The 24913-nt window shown below is 42.3% G+C and overlaps 1 protein-coding gene and 1 long non-coding RNA gene across 2 annotated transcripts in view; one reads left to right on the top strand and one right to left on the bottom strand.

The window, feature by feature from the left end:
• LOC127636912 (cytosolic phospholipase A2 gamma-like) overlaps positions 1–16070 on the top strand; it is a 33984-nt gene extending 17914 nt beyond the window's left edge. The window contains exons 5-13 of the mRNA XM_052117714.1: positions 845–947; positions 1376–1441; positions 1547–1597; positions 9075–9200; positions 9606–9749; positions 12809–12886; positions 12986–13140; positions 14864–15032; positions 15124–16070. Coding sequence (XP_051973674.1) covers positions 845–947; positions 1376–1441; positions 1547–1597; positions 9075–9200; positions 9606–9749; positions 12809–12886; positions 12986–13140; positions 14864–15032; positions 15124–15251 — 1020 coding nt within the window. The 3' untranslated portion in view covers positions 15252–16070. The remainder of the gene's footprint in view (positions 1–844; positions 948–1375; positions 1442–1546; positions 1598–9074; positions 9201–9605; positions 9750–12808; positions 12887–12985; positions 13141–14863; positions 15033–15123) is intronic.
• Positions 13246–14283, bottom strand: LOC127643272 (uncharacterized). The gene is made up of 3 exons (XR_007970474.1): positions 14067–14283; positions 13821–13943; positions 13246–13331 (listed from the first exon to the last, which is right to left on the bottom strand). It is a non-coding gene; the product is annotated as an uncharacterized LOC127643272 (long non-coding RNA).
• Positions 16071–24913: the final 8843 nt, after the last annotated feature.

The raw sequence follows: 24913 nt of genomic DNA, 5'->3' as shown, positions 1-24913 counted from the left end.
CTTGTCCTGGTATACGTCTTGCTCTACCTAGTGCAGACATTTATGCTTTGCCCAAAAGGTCCTCTTTTACATTATACCATATGGTCATGCGATTGAAAGAACCTCAACACCTGAGTGTGTTTCCTAGATGGGAATCAGCTGTGATTTATATATTTGCATAATTCAATCAGCTCAGTAACAATAGAATAAAATACAGGAGATATATTTGTGTTTCAGTTCACAATATAAACAGCTGTTTACCTTGACTTTAGCCCGTAAGGTTAGGTTTAGAACATGGTGTTATCTGTTCTGACATACAGTGTTAAAGCATTGGGAAATTTGGCAGTAAAAATCCATTGTTTTGGTCTTGTTTGCGCTTGTGTGTAAAAGAAGTTCAAGCATTTTAAATTTGTGTTAATTGTATGCATTTTGTGTTAAAGCAACAAGAAATGTGTTAATAGTATAGCTTACACAGACGGATGTAGTGCTAACTGTGTTAAAAGTATTGAAAAATCTGTCATAGCAATCGTAAAAAACTGTAAAAGGTGTGTTGTATTTTTTTATTAGATTATTGATTTTGGGCCTCAAAATAACCCCCCTAGTTATTGATGAACTGATCGTAATTACATAATTAAATATTTTAAATATTAAATTCAGTATAACCAACAACCTACTGCTGAAATGAATTTAAATTTAAAAGGTATCAAAACTCGAACTGGTGAAAATGACTCAAAAGAAACGATCACACTTCTTTTTCTCCAGTAGAAAGAGAACATTACTGAGAGCATGTCGAGTTTCATCACTTGAACTTGTTTGGGATTGAAAGCGTTTAGTGTGTAACAATTGTCTTTGGTTTTCTCTTCAGATAGACGAACACACACTCTCAGAGAGGAGCGACCAGAAGAGTAAAGACCCGTATCCCATCTACACAGTGATCGACAAGCGATGCAAACAGTACCATGAAGCAGGTCTGTGTGTGTGTGTGTGGAGAGAGTGTGTGTGTGAGAGAGAGAGTGTGTGTGTGTGAGAGAGAGAGTGTGTGTGTGTGTGAGAGAGAGAGTGTGTGTGTGTGTGAGAGAGAGAGTGTGTGTGTGTGAGAGAGTGTGTGTGTGAGAGAGAGAGTGTGTGTGTGTGAGTGAGAGAGTGTGTGTGTGTGTGAGAGAGAGAGTGTGTGTGTGTGAGAGAGAACATTGTAACATTGTCCATCATGTCCTCTTGCGGTATGGGACATCTGCACGGGGCACAAACATGCAAGCTATTCTATAAATTAGAGGACACAATCAGTCATGGTATATATGTTCATAAATGATGCACATGTTTCAGATCAGATTACACTTTCTGTTTTTGGCATTGGCAAAATAAATGTGATAAACTTCCTCCTTGTGTTCTTTTGTAGCTCTGTGTGGCAGCGCTCTTGCTGATGGAGATGAGATTTTGAAATTCCTTTGGGAAAAGATAAAAGGTAGCACTAGTGTCTCCGTCCCATTTGTTCTGAGGATTGTTTTCTGTTAGAATGCAAAAGTAATTAATTATCGTGTGAATTTATTTGTACCCCCTACACACACAGGTTTCTTTTCCCCTGTCAAATCTACAAATGTGTTTGCGGAAATGCAGAAAGGTAAAACATTTTTTATAGTTTTTCTATATTGACAAATTAAACACATGTAATAGTTCATTCATACATTTTTAATGGCTAAGCAAGCAATCTGTTCGAGGTTGCTGCTGACAAAATAAATGTTTTACACTGGCAAGATGAAAAAGCTCTCTTAATCTTTCACAGTTTTACACAATTTCAACCCATCTGTCCGTCAAGACAGTTGTACACATTATGGCTCAGATGCATCACATGTATTGTAATGCTTTACAACAGAAAACAACACTTTTTTTATTAACAATTTTGTATTGATTCCAAATACAAAGGCAAACAACACAGGAATACACGGAATCAACTTTTAACAATTATGTGCCCCCCAATCCCACCCCCACCCAACATACATCCCAGTGGTCAAACATTAAATAACAACAAACACACGTATAAACTAACAGTCCAAAGAAAATACTAGATGACATAACAAAAACATATACAAATATAGCAATTAACAGGTTCAAGCCTTTTAAGAAGTATGCAAAAAAGGAATGTATGTATGTATTTATATATATATATATGTACTTTGCAAGTTGCTGAATTTGCAAACTGGTGTTAAATATGACTGATGTCTTGTGTTCAAAGATCCTGAAACAGGATAATAGTTATGGTGGTCAGTTATTAACGTTTTTTAGTTGTAGCGCCCTCTATAGGCAAAACGTTTTGCAACTTTGTGTGCATCCTCAGAATGTCCTCTTGTATATGTTTATCAAGTTTTGTAACATTTGGCCTTTTCCTTTGGTAGATATTGGTCAATACGTACAACATGTACGACGCCTGACAATTCATTGGCTTATATCTTCGTACCGCTTTAGGCGAATTAAAATTCCTTTGATATCTTTTTGTCAAGAGGTTTTATAGTAGACACACACCAATTTTAGTGTGAATCGGACATAAGGCCTAGGAGGAGTTTGAAAAAGTAGCTTTTTTAGAAAATTAGAATAGTGGAAAGATTTTATAAAATGCCATAAAAAGAATACATTTTGTAGGTCTTGGTACAAGGAATTGAGGATAAAAGAATTTTGAGATTATTCAACTCGGTTGCGGAGTTATGGTGAAAATGTAAATGTCCTTGTTATAGCGCCACCTTGTGGCTGATTTTCATAAAACTTGGTTCACAGCATCATTCTAACACTGTCTACAAATATCTCAAGTTTCATAATGGTCGGCCATTCAGATTTGATATTATTAGCTGCTGAAAATTGATTGGCTGCTGGCGGCCATGTTTTTTTATTTGTCCAACTGATATTGTAGTATATGTTAGCCTTTGGCCGCTACAAGAGGCATACCAATTTTCAACTTCATTGATCATACGGTTGTGGAGTTTTTAGTTGTAGTGCCCCCTATGGGAGAAACTTTTTGCAACATTGCGTGCATCCTCAGAATGTCCTTTTGTCTATGTTTATCAAGTTTCGTAAAATTTGACCTTTTCATTTGGTAGATATTGGTCAATACGTACAACATGGACGATGCCTGACAATTCGTTGGCTTATATATTCGTAACGCTTTGACTAATCAAAATTCCTTTGATAACATTTTTGTCAGGAGGTTTCATAGTAGACACATGCCGTTTTAGTGTGAATTGGACATACGGCATAGGAGGAGTTCGAAAAAGTAGGTTTTTCAAATTATGTAAATTAGCGTGAACATTTTTATGATGCAAATTAAATTGTAGATATACGTTTTGTTTGTCTTGAGCCAAGGAATCCAACGATGTAAGTTACTTGAGTGTGCGACAAACGGTTTAGGATTTATGGGCCAAAGAGTAAACATGAACACTATAGCGCCACCTTTAGGCCGATCAGGCAGAAACTTTGATATGCTGGGGGACGACCTTCCCTCAAAGATTCAGCTCTCTATGACTTATGGTTTGGTCTGCACAATCAGTTTTAAGGCAGAATAATTAACATAATAATAAATATAGCTGCAAGCAGCGATACGGGTTCAAGCCAATAATTGGCACCATGAGCAGCAAAAGAAGCATTGTGACGTGATTTCGGTTAGAGTCCGATGGACAGTGTATGAGGAGTCAGAAAAAAATTATTTTTAGGTCGGGGGTTCAAGCGCCAGCACCACCAAGATGCCACTGTTGGGCCCTTGTGCAAGGCACTTAACTCCAGGTTGCTCCAGGTGGATTGACCTTGTAATAAGTGCACTGTAAGTCGCTTTGGATAAAAGCGTCTGCCAAATGCATAAATGTAAAATGTAAATGCATGATGGTTATCATGCAAGAAAGCGTTCAAGAGTTAAAAGCCAAAATAGCTATTTTTCTATCTCCATACCAGTAGGGGACAGTGTGCCAAAATGCTGCAGGTAACCTTAGGACTTAATGGTGATAACACGTGCAAAGTTTCATCACAATCCCTCAAAGAGTTACGGAGATACTGCCTCAAGTTCAATTTTATGCATTCTTTGTCAAATTCGTTAAAGCGCCATTGGAAAACGGTATGGTTTATCAAAATTCTGTGAATTAACTTTTTTTGTGCATGCCTCTAGATGATTCAGGCCAAGTTTCATGCAAATCGGACCAACGGCCTAGGACGAGTTAAAAAAAGTAGGTTTTTCAGAAAAAATAATACCTTAAAAATGTCAGGACAGAAAATGACGTCATAGGATGCATTCAAATTGACTTGAGCCATGGAATCAGAGGAAAAAATAATTTTGTTTCTAGGACTCATGGTTCAAAAGTTATTAACATAAACGTGAGTGCAAGTTTAAGCAGTTGTTGGGGCTAGAGGGTTTGAGGTAGAGATGCCAGATTTCCTGTGGTGACACATGCGACTGTCCTCTATCTGTGTTCCAAATTTCATAACTTTCCCACAAGCGGTTCTATGGGCTGCCATAGACTCAATAGTGGAATAAGCAGAATAATAATAATAAATATAGCTGCAAGCAGCGATGACGGGCCCAAGCACCAGGGGTCCATTTCCACTCTGTGGCTTTCAGAAAACAAAGCCACAACAAAAAAGAAACAGCAACAACTCAACATTAATGTAAACATGGACCCTAAACATACAATGTGTAATAGATATGACACCATTCCAGTTTGACTACAACTTCATGGAATCCACTGCCATGAAAACACTATTAAAGTGACACAATTCCTTCCACCAGTTGGTGGCACTACAGTTTAGGACGAGCTCCCACCCCTGACAGTTTGTAAAGCTGCATATCTCAGCAACAATATCCTGAGTAAAAAAGCATGAAAAAGTCAATTTCTCGCAACATCATATTGGAGGTTGACCGCACAGCCTGACGCATGCTACCTAGGTAAATACAAAATTGATGGCTAGGCTTAAATGGGAGAGGTTTTGGGGCCTGTGAATTGATGTCAGAGTACGAGGGATAAGAAAGATGGTGCTTTTAGACCAGAGGCATCAGAGTGTCAAATCGACCGGAAGTCATTAATTTTCTATGGCAGCCAGCGTCTCTCAGAGGAGAGAAGCATCACGGCGAGTCTTGGCGGTGTGGGCGTCAGAGGAAAGGGGCAACATTATGGTAATAAGCTGTGATGTGGTTCGGTGGCAAACTATTGGAATATAGAAGTGCTCCGCTGTCTGAAATTGTAGGTGTGCCAGGTGAGTTGATGAAGTAGATATTATGGTTTATATAATATTATATAATAATATATTATAAGATTTCATGAAGATATACCCTACTTGTGATTAGGGTTGCAACGGTATAAGATTTTCAAGGTATGATAACTGTCTCAGAAAATATCACGGTTTCACGGTATCACAGTATACTATATTACACAATTAGTATTATCAGTGAAAACAGAAGGGTTAATTTATTTATTTATTTTTGAGCAAACATTTTATTATAATTGAAACTTGAAACCATTTATTTTATTGAAGTATGTGTAAAAAAGTCTCCCTTTTGAAAATAAAATAAATAGAAAAAATAAGAAAGCAACCAGAATTATAATAAACATAATAATATACATGATAAAAAATAGCATGTAACTATAACATGTTATATAACTAAAGCATGTTAGTTTACATGTTAAATTAACTACGAAATGAAAAATAACATCAGCTGTGTGAGCTTTTGAAGTAATGTCCAATGATTATTACCTGTGTTCTAGGTGGCGCCGAAGAGCCCCTTTTGCAACCCCCCACCTGTAACTCTGCCACGCCCTAATGGCCAGCGACTCTGATGTGTGTGCAAACTTTCAAGAGTTTCCACGCATGTTATGTACCCCAAAAGTACTCAAAACCTTGAAAAGAAGAATTAATCCTTAGAAGAACAATAGGGCTCCATGCTTTCAGTGTTTGGGCCCTAATAATAAGAAAACTAACAGAAACAATAAGGGTCTTTTGCCCCTTCGGGGCTTTACCCCTAATAATATTAAAAATCCTTACAATTACAATAGGTTTCTAGCCCTTCGGGCTTGAACCCTAATTAACCAATATAAAAAAAGTGTTCCACATATAATTTTTAATAAAACTGGTCTCTCTCTCCACTGCTCCTCCCTGGCAACCTTCTAAGAAGGCCAAATAATTGCCCCCACTTCTTACCAAATGCTCCCAAACTGCCCAGCTATTTATGTGATATCTCTTCAAACACTGGCACTCTGCCCAGCTCAGTGCACCACTCATGAAATGAGGGCGCATCAGCCGACTTCCATCCCTTTAGCATTATCTGCCTGCCTATCATCACGCTGGTTAAGACCCATCTTTTAAATGTTTATTCATTATATTAATACCTGCCCCATCATGCAAAACACAAAGTCTGGGGCAAAATAAGATATGAGGGCCCAAGACCTCACAAAAAAATTCTAAGAAGGCCAAAACCAATCTTATTACAGGACCAAAAAACATGGGTTATGTCCTCATCCTTCAACTGGCATTGCCAGCAAGTAGGTGTGTCTTTAAGGCCAAGCCTATACAGTCAAGAGGGAGTCCAATAAAAATGATGCAGAATCTTAAATTGAATGAGGCATACCCTTGCAACCCTAGACACAGCCTTGAAATATTTTTAAAACTTACCCTATTCTCCATCTTCCAGTACTGAATTCAAGCCTCTCTCCCATAATGCTTTAAGAGATGTTAAAACCCATCCCCTAGACTCTGAATTAGCCAGGAATAGTACGCTGAAGACTTGTGACCCTTTCCAAAAGCAGCAAGCACCTTCTCAAGAGTGTCTACTGCTTTAGGGGGCTGCGTCCTACACCCAAAGATGGTGCAAAGTAGATGACACAGCTGTAAGTACCTGAAGAATTGAGATCTGTGAGTTCCAAACCGCTGTATAATATTTTCAAAAGATCTCAATGCTCCATTTTCATACAGGTTGCCCAGCATAGTAACACCTTTCTCAATCCATTCTGTCCAGCAGAAAGGGATATTGTTAATCCACAATTAAGGGTTTAACCAAATATTGCGGCAACGTTCTGGTAAATGTTCTTGGTAGAAAGACTTTGCAATGGCAAGAAAGGGGCAAGGACCTCCTGTTCAATAAAGAGCTGGGGAGGAGCTCTCTTAGGCGGAAGTGACCAATGTGTGAAATGTCTGAGACCAAAAGCATAATATTAACACTAAATCTTGGGGAAACCTAACACACCTTTGTCAATTGGCCTGTGTAACTTGTTAAAGTGCATCTGAGGATGTTTACATTCCAGATAAAAGATTTAGCAATACTATGAAATTGTTTAAAATAAAAGAGGGGAACTTCAATGGGGAGAGATTGTAGCAGGTAGTTGAATTTTGGAATATAATTCATTTTTATAACATTAAGCTACCCAATCATATATAAACGTAGTGAAGCCCACCTGTCCACATCGCACAAACTTTATTATTAAAGGGTCAAAATTAACTCAATTTCATGCATTTAGTGTGGACAAAATTAAATCAAATAAATTAGCTGGGAATAAAATGCCCAAATATGTAATGCCCTGTTTGGGCCACTGGAAGGCACCGGCTGGAATGCCGTTACTGGGCAGTACACTGTCAGAGCCAAAGCTTTGGGTTTAGACCAATTGACTCGAGGACTTAGAAAAGGAATTAATAATTCGATGGAGGCAAGGCATAGATCTAGTGGAGTAAGAGACAAATAATAAAATATCACCTGTGTAAAGCAAAAGCTTATGCACCACACCTCCCGCCATGATCCCTGGAAAATTATCCTCCTTTCTTATCACAGCTGCTAATGGTGCCAGGGCAATAATGGGGAAAGAGGGCAACCCTGCTGGTGCCCCTATCCAGAGTAAAATAATCAGAAATTAATCCATTCTATAAAGTTAATCCATCCAATAAAAATATATCCTGAATCCGTATATTTCCAAAATCTTATATCTGGTTCAGGGATATTGGACGATAACTCTTACACTCGCTTGCACCTTTGTCTTGTGTCATGGTCTTTAAGGTTTTCATATAAACTTCTAACAAAAATGGAGCCAGTTCTGTAGCATAAGATCTAAAAAACTCAATCAAGCTCAACCCCATCTGGCCCCAGAGCTTTGCCTGTAGTTAAGGCCTTAATTACCTCACCAAACTCCTCCCAAGGTTATCTCAGAATCAAGAGAATTGTTTTGCTCAGTCATCATTTTAAGAAGTTCTGATGGTTCCACAAAGTTTCTAATATCTTCATCAGTAGACGAAAACGTGGAACTATAGAGATTTTTTAAAAGCATTATTAATATCACTGGCTGAGGTAAATATTTCACAACAGCAGAATTCACTGAGAGAATGATAGAAAAAGGCTCTCTCTGTTTTATATATCTAGGCAGAAGCTTTCCTGCTTTGCCCCCAACTCAAATAAGACTGTCTATCCCTGAATAATCTATACTCACCTTTCAGGACAAAATAGTATTATATGACTTTAACACATGATTTGAAAAACTATATAATTTAACTCTTGTATTACAGATCCACCAACATATAGACCTACACACTGGATTTTAAACCATTGGTAGCTCATCTGATAGAATGTTGGACTTTAGATTGGACGATCACGGTTCAAGATCAGCCAAAGATGCATGAAAGTGAAACTGGTGTAGAAGTGGCCCGAAATTACATGATTGCTCCTGTAAATATGAGTTTGTTTGTTTTTAATTTCTAATTTGCATTTTAAAACATGATCAGTTAGGGTTATGTGTTGGTTAAGGATAACAATGTCTGTTTTGTTAAACTCTCATTTATCTATAAGACACTCTAGGTTAGGTTTAGGGAAGTTTTAGGTTGGACATTTCAATTAAAAACTGCAGCCAAACATTTAAGGAAGCGCGTAATTTCAGTTTTGCAAAAATTTTGCAATGCGCACGTATATTTCATGAGCCCAGTCTGTACAAAGAACAATTATTTGATAAATATATGCATGTGTGTTTGTTTGCTTCTGGTTGTGGGAAAACCAGAATCAGAAGATATAATAAATCTGACAGGAGAAAAAGCGCTTGCATTCAAGACATTCTGCAGTGTGTTCAAGTTTGTTTAATGTGTGTTTTCTTTGAAAGATCCAGGATCTCCACATGTGGACATTGGCTACCAGGTGCTCATGGATCTTGTGGACAAGAATCTGAGTGTTTTGAATGGCATCGACCCGTCTCCTTACGATAATGCCATGAGAGCAAACTTGGCAGGTAATGTTTCTGTGTGCTGTAATTCACATAAAGGAGACTCTATGGAGTGAGCTGTCACTCTCGTATGATTGGTTCATTCTTTAAAAGTGAAGACATAAACCTTAAAGTCTTGACTCCTAAACAGTTATTGAACATTTCCATTTGAATTGCCCTTGGTAGAAAAGATACAGTTTATTGAGTACCCATTAAGATATGAGGTAAGTTGTCACAGGGGCAATCTGTTTACTGACAGATTTGAGAAGAACACTTTTGTTTTGAAATATAAAACACTGCCTAAAGTAAAAAATAAAACAAAAACACAAATGAAAAATGATATGCTGCCAGATAAGATACTAAGAAATCCAAGCACAAACCTATTTTTGATGTTTCTACAAAAATAATGTACATATACTCTGCTTTTTACAGAACTTTCTGGAGGCAAATCTCAGCTCATTTTTATAATCGGAGCACCCAATCTCTCTGACAAAAACGCAGCAAAATGGTATATGAAGCAATACACAGAGGATGTATGCAACAATTTGAATGCATTGATCAGTTTCTGGCCATATGGTGAGTTGAACTGTCACTAACATGATATTTTCCAGTCAGATTAATAAACAATTTTTATTCAACAAAACATATTAATCTCTTAATAGCTGTAACTGAGATATGCTATTTACATTTACGCTGCATTTACATCGTGAAGGAATTTTATGAGATGACAACTCAGAGATTCTATACTCAAACTGAGAAATAATTTCTATTTTTCTATTCACCATTTTCCTGAATGCAGAAGTGTTCCAGTATTCATTAAGGAAGCCTGTTTCATCTTCCAGTCTCCAGTGTTCCCTATCTGTCACTCACTCGACATTGTGTCAAATTAGTTGACACTAGGGGTTCTCTCTTCAGAGCCCAGACATCTCTGATCTTTGAGAAAAGGCCTATGAGAATTGGCGTGTGGAATTTACATGCCCTCCCCCGGACATACGGGTATAAAAGGAGTGCCACTTACAAACACACACTCAGACTTCTTCGGAGCCGAGCGGACGTATTCACAGAACTGAAATCCTCCTGTTGGATCTAAGGTGCATTACAGTGGTTCTCCACCTCACACACTATGGTTGTGTTGAGCAACACCCCTGGGTGCTTTGACAGATGAGCAAGAGCTTCTTTATATATATATATCATGTCATGGCGCGGACTCTCGGGCATGGCGCGGACTCTCAGTGTAGCTGGGGCACTGTGTGCAACGGGCACTCATTTGCCGGCCCTTGGACCGGCCCATGACTGCATTGGCACATCAACTTCCTCGAGTTTCTGGCAGTACTTCTTGCCCTGAGGAGGCTATTGCCATTGATATGGGGCAAGCATGTCTTGGTCCGGATGGACAACACAGCCACGGTTGTGTACATCAACTGCCTAGGCGGCATACACTCTCGTTGAATGTCACAACTCGCCTGTGGCCTCTTACTTAGGAGTCATCAGCAGATCAAGTTGCTGCGAGGCACTCACATCACGGGCCACCTCAACAGCACAGCGGACACACTGTCAAGGCAGGTTACACTCAGGGGAGAGTGGAGGCTCCACCCTCAGGTGGTCCAGATGATCTGGAGTTGATTTGGCCAAGCACAGGTAGACCTGTTTGCTTCCCCAGAATCCTCCCACTGCCGGCTTTGGTACCCTCTGACCGAGGCTCCAATCAAGATGCCCTGGCACACAGCTGGCCCCAGGGGCTACGCAAATATGCATTCCCCCCCAGTGAGCCTACTTGCATAGACGTTGTGCAAGGTTAGGGAGGAAGAGGAGCAGATCCATTGAGTGGCCCCATATTGGCCCTCCCGGACTTGGTTCTTGGACCTTATTCTCCTCATGACATTCCCCTGAAGAAGGACCTTCTTTCTCAGGGACGAGGCACCATCTGGCACCCGTGACCAGACCTCTGGAATCTCCATGTCTGGCTCCTGGACGGGATGCAGAAGACTTAAGTGTCTAACAATCTGCAGTGGTAGACATGATCACTCAGGCCAAGGCCCACTCAATGAGGTGCCTCTATGGCCTGAAGTGGCATCTGTTCGCTAAGTGGTGTTCTTCCCGTGGCAAAGACCCCCAGAGATGTGCAGTAGGATCAGTGCTTTCCATCCTGCAAAAACGTTTGAGGGAGGGTTGTCCCCCTCCACCTTGAAAGTATATTTTTGCCGCTATAGCGGCGCATCACGATGCAGTGAACGGTAAGTATTTAGGGAAGCATGATTTGATCAGTTCCTGAGAGGTGTGAGGAGGTTAACAGCGGAAATGAAGCGCTGTCTGCAAACAGAGGATCGCTGACTGGGTCATTCTACCAGGGGTGTTGCGGCTTCTTGGGCATTGTCCCATGACTCCTCTCTAGCAGACATCCGTAGAGCTGTGGGCTGGGCAACACCTAACACATTTGCAAAGTTTTATAACCTCAGGGTTGAGCCAGTTTCATCCCATGTGTTATCAGGTGACACAAACAGGTAAATTCGGGTCAGCTGGCCCCACCTTGAGGTGAAGACGTGCGCTCTTTTCCTAGTTGCGTTTGCAAAAATGTGTTCCTCCTTAGCCCAGCAGCCGAAAAGTCTTTGGAGAGACTCGCCGCCACCCCAGTACGTGTCACATAGAGAGAACCCCTAGTGTCAACTCGTTCGATACAACATCTCGTTCCCTCCATCAGGGAACGGAGGTTACATCAGTAACCATGATATGTTCACTCGCCTCGGTGTATGTTCTTAGCCAATAATGTTATTTTCAGCATATTAAATTTGTAAAAATTGGCAAATAAAAAACATGTGACACTATAGTGTGAATACTTCACGTCGTGATGGCCGTTTTATTAAAGCGCCTGACCCATGCCTGACATGAAGCTATGAACTCAGATTAGTTACAGTAATATCATAAGCAAAACAAGTTATTATGACTGCCAACAACTGCACAAGTTGAGCCTGAACTAATTTTTACTCCAACTAAAATGATTGTTCTCTGTCTGGAATGCTCGTGTAACGGTAGCCAACTGGTAAGTAGTTGTGCAGTGTGTAAAATCTCATCCACCTGGCCTCAAGAGGTGCACTAGCAACTGATGCTGGGGGCTGTAGCCTTTAGCCTCCTCATTAGCGCCCACCTCCCATGTCAGAGACCCTGGTTTAAATCCCGCTTAGAGCGTGTTGAGCAGGACTGGTGACAGTTGTGCCTTGACCCAGATGGGAGTGAGGTTTAGAAGGGTGAGTGTAACGGTATCCAGCTGGTAGGTAGCAGTGCAGTGTGTAAAATCTCACCCCCCTGGCCTCAAGAGGCACACTAGTGACTGATGCTAGGGGCTGTAGGCTTTAGCCTGCTCTTTAGCATGACGGCCTCCCATGCCGGAGACCCCGGTTCGAATCCCGCTCGGAACGGGTCGAGCAGTACTGGTTACACTCGTATGCGTAGTTTTTACATGACTTCTTATGGAGACCAGAACCAGAAAACAGTCCAGTGACACCCTGATAAAAAGACCAACTTAACCAGCACACAAAACACAACATAAACTGGTGACCAAAACTGGATCATGATTCTAAGAACCATTAAAGAACCTTCATTTTGCATGTATTTGGTTTTGTTTCTGTTTTTCTAAACAGATTGTTTCATGAGCATTTGTAAATGCATGGCTGGGTCGATCTGGGGCAGGAAATACAACTTTCTCTACAACACCACAGGTGAGAATGGACCTGACAATAACTAGCAATTCTGTGTAAATAATAAAGATACTCAGTGAGGTTTATTACTCATGCTATTCCACATTAATACTCTGTCAGATGGATCAGTGCCTTCTGTTCTGCAGACAAGTGAGATGAGAGACTATGAGGATGCTGGACTGTTGCTCAACTCACCGTTCATCTCAGTGTTGAGAAAAGAGAGAGAGATTGATCTCATTATTTCTCTGGATTTCAGCGATGGTGATCCTTTCCTGGTATTGTACACATAATCTCATAAAAGCTCATTTACATTACATTTACATTACATTAATGCATTTGGCAGACGCTTTTATCCAAAGCGACTTACAGAGCACTTATTACAGGGACAATCCCCCCGGAGCAACCTGGAGTTAAGTGTCTTACTCAAGGACACAATGGTGGTGACTGTGGGGATCAAACCAGCAACCTTCTGAGTACCAATGTATTATACAGTGCACTTATTACAGGGACAATCCCCCCGGAGCATCCTGGAATTAAGTGCCTTACTCAAGGACACAATGGTGGTGACTGTGGGGATCAAACCAGCAACCTTCTGAGTACCAATGTATTATACAGAGCACTTATTACAGGGACAATCCCCCCGGAGCAACCTGGAGTTAAGTGTCTTACTCAAGGACACAATGGTGGTGACTGTGGGGTTCGAACCAGCAACCTTCTGAGTACCAATGTATTATACAGAGCACTTATTACAGGGACAATCCCCCCGGAACAACCTGGAGTTAAGTGTCTTACTCAAGGACACAATGGTGGTGACTGTGGGGTTCGAACCAGCAACCTTCTGAGTACCAATGTATTATACAGAGCACTTATTACAGGGACAATCCCCGAACAACCTGGAGTTAAGTGTCTTACTCAAGGACACAATGGTGGTGACTGTGGGGTTCGAACCAGCAACCTTCTGAGTACCAATGTATTATACAGAGCACTTATTACAGGGACAATCCCCCCGGAGCAACCTGGAGTTAAGTGTCTTACTCAAGGACACAATGGTGGTGACTGTGGGGTTCGAACCAGCAACCTTCTGAGTACCAATGTATTATACAGAGCAATTATTACAGGGACAATCCCCCCGGAGCAACCTGGAGTTAAGTGCCTTACTCATGGACACAATGGTGGTGACTGTGGGGATCGAACCAGCAACCTTCTGAGTACCAATGTATTATACAGAGCACTTATTACAGGGACAATCCCCCCGGAGCAACCTGGAGTTAAGTGTCTTACTCAAGGACACAATGGTGGTGACTGTGGGGATCAAACCAGCAACCTTCTGAGTACCAATGTATTATACAGAGCACTTATTACAGGGACAATCCCCCCGGAGCAACCTGGAGTTAAGTGTCTTACTCAAGGACACAATGGTGGTGACTGTGGCGACCTTCTGATTACCAGATTACCAGTTATGTGCTTTAGACCACTACACCACCACCACTCCATTAAAAGGGATAGCTCGACCAAATATAGAAAACTAAGAACACAGGAAGTTGAATCGGAATGATAGGAAGTGGAATTTACTGAATTTAAATTCAAAGAAATTCAACACAGTCACGTACACAATTCATTAATCCAAGACAAATTTTGTGACAAATAATTACCTTATTATTTTATTTATTCATTTTTAGGTAGAATAACATTTTTAACTTATAGACTTAACATTGCTCTCTAAAAATGAATAAATAAAATAAATATTTTTGCTGTACAGCATCACAAATGGTCCACCACACTGTTTTTAAAAACTTCATAAAAATAGATTAAAAATATTTGAGCAAATTAGAGCATATCTGCAAATGAAGTGTTCTTACACATAGTCCATACAATGAAAATGTATTAAATATAGTGAAAATAATACACATTTTTATGTGTTTGGAATGACACGTGAGTGAATAAATTATGACTTTCCTTTAAGCACCAAATTATGTTGTAATGCTCTTTCACCTGCAGACTGTGACGGAAGCTGCTAAGAAATGTGAGGAACGAAACATCCCTTTCCCAAGAATCATCCCACCAAGTGAGGACTCTAAAAATCCGAAGGACTTCTATGTGTTTGACGGCAAAGGGAACGCTCCAACCGTGATACACATTCCACTCTTTAATACCGTCAACTGTGGAGGCAAGTTCATATTTTCAATCACAATCTGGAGTCATAAAAATAGAACTAAATAAATCAACTGTGTTCTGATTGTGTGTGTTTGTTTTATCAGATAAACTTGAGGAAATGAGGATGAAATATAAAACCTTTCAAGGGTCGTACAGTGAAGAGATGATCAATGAGCTCATGGAGCTTGCTGGGAAAAACATCACAAATAACAAAGAGAAACTGGTGGAATGAGATTCGTAAAGCAGCCAAATGAACCATGAGTTACTGTGTCCATGTGCTTAATACAGATAATGACAATCTGAATATTGGCTAAACCGATCAACTATATGTGCTCATTTCACAAGATAATAATGATTAATTTCAGGGGCGATTCTAGGGTCAGAGCTTTAGGGGTGCTGAGCACCCAATGAGCCCCACTGCCACCACCCACCCTCTTTTCACACAAAAACAAAAAATATGTCTATTGAAAAATAACTTTATCATTTTAACTTTGGTTCAACTAACTCCAAAATCCAGATTTTTTTTTTCTTCTTTTTTTTGAGACCTTTTCAGAGCACCAGCTTAATTGTGAGAGTTCACACAGACAGCCCCCTGTAACAAACACAAAACCTTCTTCACTCCTGACCGTTAACCCCATGTGCCTCCTTCTGTATCAACAGTCATCAGATCGGTTAGATTAGATTCAACTTTATTGTCATTGAACAAAGTAACAGGTACTTGGACAACAAAATGTAATTCCCTCCCATCCCTTATGGACTCTCCCTGTTGTTTTCCTCCTTTTATTATGAAGAAATGTGGTGTAAAATAATGTTACAAAAAGTAAATGTAATATAGGCTACTTAATGCCAATAAGTTAGTATAGGAGTATGAGTAGTTACTGTTCTGCTTGCCACTATTCACTATATGTCAATTTATTGTTGTTGTTTCCTCACCTGGTTCTTCCTGCATCTCCCTTTCTCCTTCTCCATCTCCCTCTCTTTCCCTTTCCCCTTCTCCATCTCCCTCTCTTTCCCTTTCTCCTTCTCCCTCTCTTTCCCTTGGCACTGACAATCATACACAAATATATTGTAGGCAGGATAGTTGAGGTCAGTTTGTCATGTCACAAAAATGTTATGGAGACCATTTACAGATTCTAAGGATATGATCAAAAGGCTCACAGAGGCGTGTCATTTTAAATGTCTTTATTATTATTATTATTATAATTATTGGGCTTAGAAACTTTTTTAAATCACAAATTCCTTTCACAAGAGAAGCTGTATTCTCCATTGTGGGTTTGAAATAAATAAAGAAAATAAAAGCAGGGGATTGACTAGATAAGTAATTTGATACAACAACAGATAGCTGGTTTGCATTATCTGTTACTTTAGCTTAACACTTTTCAGAAGAACAAAAAAAAAAAAAAAAACAAGACAGAGGTCTTTATGGACTGTCCCTAGTCTCTCACCTGAATCTGTCTTTTTTCTTTTAAAGAACTGTTGTATGTCCATTGCTCACTGGCAGGCCACACACACGCACACACACACACGCACACGCGCGCACGCACACGCACGCACGCACACGCACGCACGCACGCACGCAGGCACACACACACGCACACACACACACGCACACACACGCACGCACACACGCACGCACACACACACGCACACACACGCACGCACGCACGCACACACACACGCACGCACACGCACGCGCACACAAGCACACAAGCACACGCACACGCACGCAAACACACACACACACACACGCACACACACGCACGCAAACACACACACACACATACACGCACGCACGCACACGCACACACAGAAAGAGAGAGAGAGAGAGAGAGAGAGAGAGAGAGAGAGAGAGAGAGAGTAATGCTAGGAGTTCAGGAGTTAAGCTTGGTTCAGGTTAAATCCTCTGTGTGTGAGGAATGAATAAATACAGCAAAAGAAAAACATTAAACTTTCTTTTATTGTCTAGTTTGATTGTCAGCCACAACTGAAAAATAACAGATATAAATCTAGGAATGATTAACAATTCATTTAAAAAACCACAGTGAGTGTTTTCACACATACTGGTGGTATACAGTGATATGTTTGTTTTACTCTGGTCCAAACGCCAGGGCTTCATGTTTCCATGACGACTGACCAGAAAAGACGTACGTGATGTCATGTTTACATGACTCCCGATTGTTAAAATGAGTATCAAATTAACGATAAACTTTACCAACAGAGACACACGTACGCACTACACAGGTACAAAGTTTATTTGTCGCGCTGCTGTTTTTGTTTCACGCTCCGTTTTCTCCGTTTATGACTATGGACCAGTCACCCAGGTCCTGTGCTACTCCACAGCGGCGGCGACCCGCTGGACTAAAATAGTCCGAAAATAAACACTTATTATAGGTGTACCATGGTGATTCAGGATACTGACTTCAGTACTCACCGATACGGTTTCGGAATCAGAACAACTCTAGGTAAAAGGAAAGAAGTGTGAGACCAGTGTTGCCAACTATTTTCAATGGAAAGTAGCTAAAGCCTGCTCGAAAAGTAGCTAAATGTCACCAGATGACGTCATGCGTCATTAGCATATTAATGACGTCATCGCGTCGTATTTGCATTCTGCCTAATTTGTAGGTACTGTAGCCTACTTCAGTTTATAATAACGGTTATCTCCCCTAAACCGTGCTCATACTGTTTTTATATAAGTATATAGCCGAATGTCCAGTAAAACGGTTCTCAATTACATATTTTCTGTTAGACAACGGAACGGAACTTAGCTAACGTTACATGTTTATGAGTTTGAAGAAGGTTTATTGTTGTGTTTGGATAAGTAAAATGTATAGAGTCTGTAAATATACGATCTGAAGTTGGAGAGTTCAGAAACCGAACCGGAATGAATTAAAACTCTGATTAGTAGTGAATATAAGCGCATGCCAAGAAAAAACGGTCAAATTAAATGTTTTGAATTAAAACAAAGGAGAAGGCAGCTTCTATGTGATCACTGATTGGTTCCTGCTAACACAGCGTGCACATGCACAGCTCATTCATGTCTATGTCCGCTGGCGTGCAGTCAACGGAATGTGCTGCTCCTCTCAGCCGCTCACTGAACAGAGCAGACGCAGCGGGGAAGTAAGACCTCACGCTTGCAGTACTGGCGATATTTGGAATTTGGAAAGTTGCTAAGGTTTGTCCAAAAAGTCGCTAGATTTGTCGCTAGTCGCTTTTTTGAAAAAATGTCGCTAAAGGGGTCTGAAAAGTCGCTAAAAATAGCGACAAAGTCGCTAAGTTGGCAACAATGTGTGAGACACAGCTTTGGAGCAATTTAGTTGATTCACAACACTACATAACAGGTTCTCCCTCCGCGTGTGTTTCGCGCTGGATGACGGTCGTGCTGAGCGGTGCAGGAACAGAGAAGTAGAAGAAGAGAAGAGGATGACACCATTTGCTAAGCGGGGGTGTTTTCATTTTCATCCTTAACACATACATTTTAAACCACAAACTACGGAGTATGTTTTGGACATTATTTAACCTTGTCAAAGACGTACAAAATTTTTAGAATAACAACATTTATTACTCCAAGTTTTAGGGGTGCTGAGCTCCTTTTTAGGGGTGCTGAAGCACCCCTAAAGAGGGGCTAGACTCGCCCTTGATTAATATCTATACCTTTCTCTATCATCTTTTAACATAAATCAGCTTTATTTTTCCTGCAATATGTGATTTTGTCTGACATGATCTGAGATTGGTTATGTTTGCACTTATTTTCTGTTTAATATGTTATAAATGTTTCTACATGTTTCAGTCTGTATTCAATTTGGAAGACTGTTCCCTCATGCTTGACTCTTATTAAGCAATAATATGTTGATTACTAATAATCAAATTAACAATTACACAATTCATGATTGCTGATTAAAAATAAATGAATAAACTGTTATCCCAAAATAAGTCTCAGTCATTTGATATTACAGCAAGCAGCACAAATGCTCATTATTATAACACACATACAGTAGTTGTGTTCCTGGATGCCGATTGCACAATACGCTGTTCCAAACATGCTGTAATAGACAATATAGTATCAGCTATGACATGAAACACCTGTTCACAAGCTTCAGTGTGTATCACTGCACCCACAGAGACCGATAGTAATTGAGAGGACAGCGTTTTATATTCTGCACATTGAACTTTTGTAAAAGGGGGGTGGGGGTGTCATCGTCCGGGTTCAATACAAGTGAAGCTAATGTTGATAACCACAAAAATGTATTTCAACACGTCCCTCCTTTTCTTAAAAACCAGTGAGACACTTACAATGGAAATCAGGTTACTGATGTAAGACGTTGTGTCGAATGAGTTGACACTAGGGGTCGCTTCTGGGAGCCCAGACATCTCTGATCTTTGAGAAAAGGCCAATGAGAATTGGCATGTGGAATTTGCATGCCACTCCCCGGACATACGGGAATAAAAGGTGGTCTATGCAAACCACACATTCAGGTTTCGCAATGAGGAGCCGAGACAAGGTCCCGACCATTTCAGCAGTTGGTTCAGTGTTGTGGCAGGAGGGACACAATGTCTCGTTCCCTCCATCAGGGAACAGAGGTTATATTAGTATCCAAGATGTGCCCTATCTGTCACTCACTCGTTGTGTCGCATGAGTTGACTCTAGTGGTCCCATTGGAAAATGGCACAAGAACTGAACTGAGTTACGTGGACTAGCGGTGCGAGACAGGCAGAGCTCTGTGTGCCTCATAGCCAGTGCACCAAGCCATCACGTAACTACACCCAATGAACTGGCAGGTGTCAAGCGGTCCCCTGCACCTTGGGGGGACAGCTGAAAGCTCAGGATTTAAGGACCGGTTGATCCAGCCGCGGCCTTCTCTTGATTGTTCTCCTCAAAAAAAGAAACAAAATCGTTCAGCTGGGGGCCATATAAGGTCTATGTTGGGGGGTGTCCCTCCAAAGAGGAGGACACCGCAGAGACCACACCCGGCCCCGAGAAGGGGGGATACATCACACGGTCTTACCGAGTTGGAGCAGAAGCACATCGAGCGGTGCTGCACCATGGTAGATGCTACCAGAAGAGGGAAGGAGTTACTACAAACACAGTGACCGAGGACAGAGGCCCTCTGTCCAAGGAAGACGTGGTTTACCAGCTTGGAAAACATTTTGAGGTACCCCCGGCCAGCTGAATTGTTTGTGTCACCTGATAACACACAAGATGATACTGACTCAAACCTGAGTTTATAGAACCTCGCAAAGGTGTTAGGTGTTGCCCAGCCTGCAGCTCTACAGATGTCTGTTAAAGAGGTGCCGTTGGACAGAGCCTAAGAGGCCGCTACGCCCCTGGTAGAATGGGCTTGCAGCCCAGCTGAGGGCGGCACATGTTGGGCATGCCATAGTGAAGCCTTTCCCTTCCACTGTCCACAAAAGCAGACAAAGAGCTGCTCGGAGCTTCTAAAGCTCTGTGTGCTATCCAAGTATATGCGAAAAGCATGCACCGGACACAGCAACGCTAAGGCTGGGTCTGCCTCCTCCTGGGGCAGCGCTTGCAGATAGGCCGCCTTGGTGATTGATGTACGCTATCGTCACTGTGTTGTCCATCCGGACCAACACGTGCTTGCTCCGGATCAACGGCAATAGCCTCCTCAGGGCAAGTAGTACCGCCATCAACTGGTGGCAGTTGATGTGTCAATGCAGTCGTGAAGGTTGCACATGGTGCCCCAGCCACGCTGGGAGGCATCCGTCATAACCACGACATGCCTGGAGACCTGGCCTAGGGGAACTCCTGCCTGTAGGAACGCTAGGTCTGACCAAGAGCTGAACAGACGGCAACAAGCCTGTGTGACGAGAACGTGGTGTGTGCCGTGGCACCATGCTCGTCTCTCGACTTGGGTCTGAAGCCAGTGATGAAGTGGTCTCATATGCATCAACCCGAGCGGTGTGACCATCGCTGAGGATGACATATGCCCCATGAGCCTCTGAAAGGATTTCAATGGGACTGTTGTATTCTGTCTGAGTGTACATAGACAGTTCAGCACTGACTGCGCATGCTCATTGGTGAGGAGCGCTGTCATTGAGGCCGAGTCTAACGCCATACTGAGAAAAGGGATGCTCTGAACCGGGGAGAGCTTGCTCTCTTCCCAGTTGACCCGAAGCCCCAGCTAGCTGAGGTGCCTGAGCACCAGGTCCCTGTGCACACACAGCCATCAACATAGTTGAGAATGCGGATGCCCACTTCCCTTAACGGGGCAAGGGCTGCCTCTGCAACCTTCGTGAAGGCACGAGGTGACAGAGACAAACCGAGGGGGAGGTCCTCGTACTGGTATGGAATTCCCTTGTCTGCATCATCCTGATGCGGATAAGACATTGTTGACTTTGGCACCGCCTATTCAGCCATAGCGTCACGTCACACACCACGACACAACTTTGCAGGATCCATCCACATACATTACACTCAATACATTTTTAAAGCCAGGCCAATAGCCTTCCCAGAATTAATGGATGTGTGAGGTGGGAATTAACCACGTCCTCAACTCCTTTTCCCCTGAATCGTATCTCAATGGTAACCACTGGATACTTGTGAATGTCACCATACACACAACTCACCCATTTATTCTTATCCAATGCCTTGCCTTGCACCAACCATGGGTGGATAGAGGTTTGGGAACAAACCGAATCCACCAAAGCTTGATATGCATCCCTTTTACATTTACCAGAATCCAATACGCCCCTGCCCGATTGGGGGTAGCCTGAGCATCAGGGATTTGGATCAGTGTCCCCACCTCCATCACCAGACATTGATCCTGGCAGTGCCCGGCTTCCCCACAGCTCCGACAGACCGGCCCAGGCTTTCCTACCACACTCATGGGGGCGGTCTCGCCAACCTGGGGAGGAGAACGGAGAGAGGCAGGGGGAGTAGGAGGGATGGACAAGGGGAGGGGTTTGGGTGGGGCTCCTCCCCTCTTCCGGGAATGTTCATCCATCGAGAGTCTAATTATATTTCTGTTTGGTTGGAATTGAGTAGAAGGAAATTTATGACCATCCAATCTTTGATTTCATTGATACACTCAGCTAATTTGGAGAATTGGGTCTAGTATCCATAATTCCTGATAATATCTCCCAGGGGAAGCATATATAAGGAGAAAAACAGAGGCCCTAAAACTGATCCCTGTGGCACTCCATACTTAACTTTTGTTTGGTTTGACAATTCCTCATTTACATAGACAAAGTTGTAGCGGTCTGCTAAATATGACCTAAACCATGATAATGCAACTCCACAAATGCAACATTATTCTCCAGCCTATTCAAGAGAATGTCGTGATCTATCGTGTCGAATGCAGCACTAAGATCTAAAAGCAATAGAAGAGAAATGCAGCCGCGATCAGATGATAAGAGTCATGTGTAACTCTGATAAGTGCAGTCTCTGTACTGTGATGAGGCCTAAATACTGACTGAAATTCCTCATATATACAATTTCTCCGTATAAATTAACATATTTGCGAGACACTACCTTTTCTAGTATTTTCGACATAAACGGGAGATTTGAAATCGGTCTATAATTAGCCAATTCTCCGGGATCATGTTGTGGCTTCTTAATAAGTGGTTTGATAACAGCCATTTTACCCTGCGGATTCAATGGCTGAGTCTGGAATCTCCACAGCCAGCCAGGTTTCTGTAAGGCAGATTCTCATTGGAAAGAGATGCGTGCTCTCAGCTCGCAGAGCTTGTTGTCCAGAGACTGAACATTTGCCAGTAGTATCTACATCTGAGATGTGGTTCATGAGTAGTGCTCAAATATTGCCCTCCGCGTGAAGGCTAAAAGTAGCCGTGAGTGTGTGTCAACAGAGCGGCGCCATTCAATAACAAGCTGGCCCTGCGCATACTATATATTTACTTATTAAATGCAGTCTTTTGTGGTTCTCAGATCTATTCTAAGAGTCTGATTGGTCCGACCAGCACTGGATCGTTCTGAGGGGGGGTGCTTCCTGTTTCAGTTTCTGCCTGTAAGAGGGCAGAAGCAGAACGGAAGAGTGGTCTGATTTGCCAAATGGTGGGTGGGGGAGGGATTTGTAGAGAATAGCAATAGTCTAAAACCCAGTCCCCTTGTGTGTTGAAGCTGATGTGTTGGTGCAATTTTGGTGCAATTTGTTTTAAATTTGGCTTTGTTAAAGTCCCCGGTCACAATGAATGCAGCCTCAGGGTGCCCGGTTTCCTGCTCGCTTGTACTCCCATACAGTTCCTTGAGTGCCCGGTCTGTGTCGGCTTGTGGGGGGATGTACACAGCTGTGATAATGACCACTGTGAATTCCCTCGGTATCCAGAATGGTCGACACAGAAGCATGAGATATTCCAGAAGAGCAGAAAGACTTGATCAAATGTACGTTCCTCTGATCACACCATGATTTGTTGATCATAAAACATACACCACCTCCTCTGCGTTTACCTGAGAGGTCTTTCGCTCTGTCCGCTCGGTGCACAGAGAACCCTGTGGGTTCGATGGCTGAGTCTGGAATCTCCGCAGCCAGCCAGGTTTCTGTAAGGCAGATAACGCAGCAATCCCTCGTCTCTCGTTGGAAAGAGATCCGTGCTCTCAGCTCGCAGAGCTTGTTGTCCAGAGACTGAACATTTGCCAGTAGTATCTACATCTGAGATGTGGTTCATGAGTAGTGCTCAAATATTGCCCTCCGCCTGAAGGCTAAAAGTAGCCGTGAGTGTGTGTCAACAGAGCAGCACCATTCAATAACAAGCTGGCGCTGCGCATACTATATATTTACTTATTAAACGCAGTCTATTGTGATTCTCAGATCTATTGCACGTCTTCAAGTGGCTTTGAATAAAATGCACGAGTCATATGAACTACTTTAAAAAGCTTCAGTATCAGAGCCGATACCAATCCAGGTCACCGTCTGTCCCGGACCCTGCATCCCAGCGCCCCCCCAGATGCCCTTAGCTGGGTGTCCGGTCCCGGGGCCCAGAGCGTTTACTTTGAAAAAATCAGAGTGTTCAAAGCAGGGCGAGTAATGCCTGAATACCACAGCTAGGAATAATGGAATAAGACTCCGGTTCTATTTTGTGGGTTTTCGGAACCGGGTCCATGATTGAGAGGGAAGGCCGGGGGCATTCGTATGCGCCGCTAGAGGTGAAATTCTTGGACCGGCGCAAGACGGACGAAAGCGAAAGCAAGAATGTTTTCGTTAATCAAGAACGAAAGTCGGAGGTTCGAAGACGATCAGATACCGTTGTAGTTCTGACCGTAAACGATGCCGACCCTCGATACGGCGGCATTATTCCCATGACCTGCCAGGCAGCGTGCGGGAAACCACGAGTCTTTGGGTTCCAGGATTGATGGAAGGGCACCACCAGGAGTGGAGCCTGTGGCTTAATTTGACTCAACACAGGAAACCTAGGCATCCCTAGTTTACTCAGTGAAAACATATTAATTATTTGCGCTGTAAATTTGGCTAAAGTGTCCTTAATGAGTTTAGCTGTGACAAAGTTTCTGGGCAGATGAAGTTTAAGTGATGCATTCCCAATGTAATTCCTGTTTGTGGAGTTTTCTCTGTGTAAACAGTCCTCTGTTTGGTATCCTTTTTTTTCTCCCATTTTTTCTCCCAATGTTGGAACGCCTAATTCCCACTACTTAGTAGGTCCTCGTGGTGGTTCAGTTACTTGCCTCAATCCAGGTGGCGGAGGATATGTCTCAGTTGCCTCCGCGTCTGAGACCGTCAATCGCGCATCTTATCACGTGACTCGTTGTGCATGACACCGCGGAGACTCACAGCATGTGGAGACTCATGCTACTCTCCACGATCCACACACAACTCACCACACGCCCCATTGAGAGAGAACCACTAATCACCACCACGAGGAGGTTACCCCATGTGACTCTACCCTCCCTAGCAACCGGGACAATTT

Source organism: Xyrauchen texanus, chromosome 4 (genome assembly GCF_025860055.1).
Source record: "Xyrauchen texanus isolate HMW12.3.18 chromosome 4, RBS_HiC_50CHRs, whole genome shotgun sequence".
NCBI lineage: Eukaryota > Metazoa > Chordata > Actinopteri > Cypriniformes > Catostomidae > Xyrauchen > Xyrauchen texanus.
This window is presented reverse-complemented; position numbering and strand designations above follow the sequence as displayed.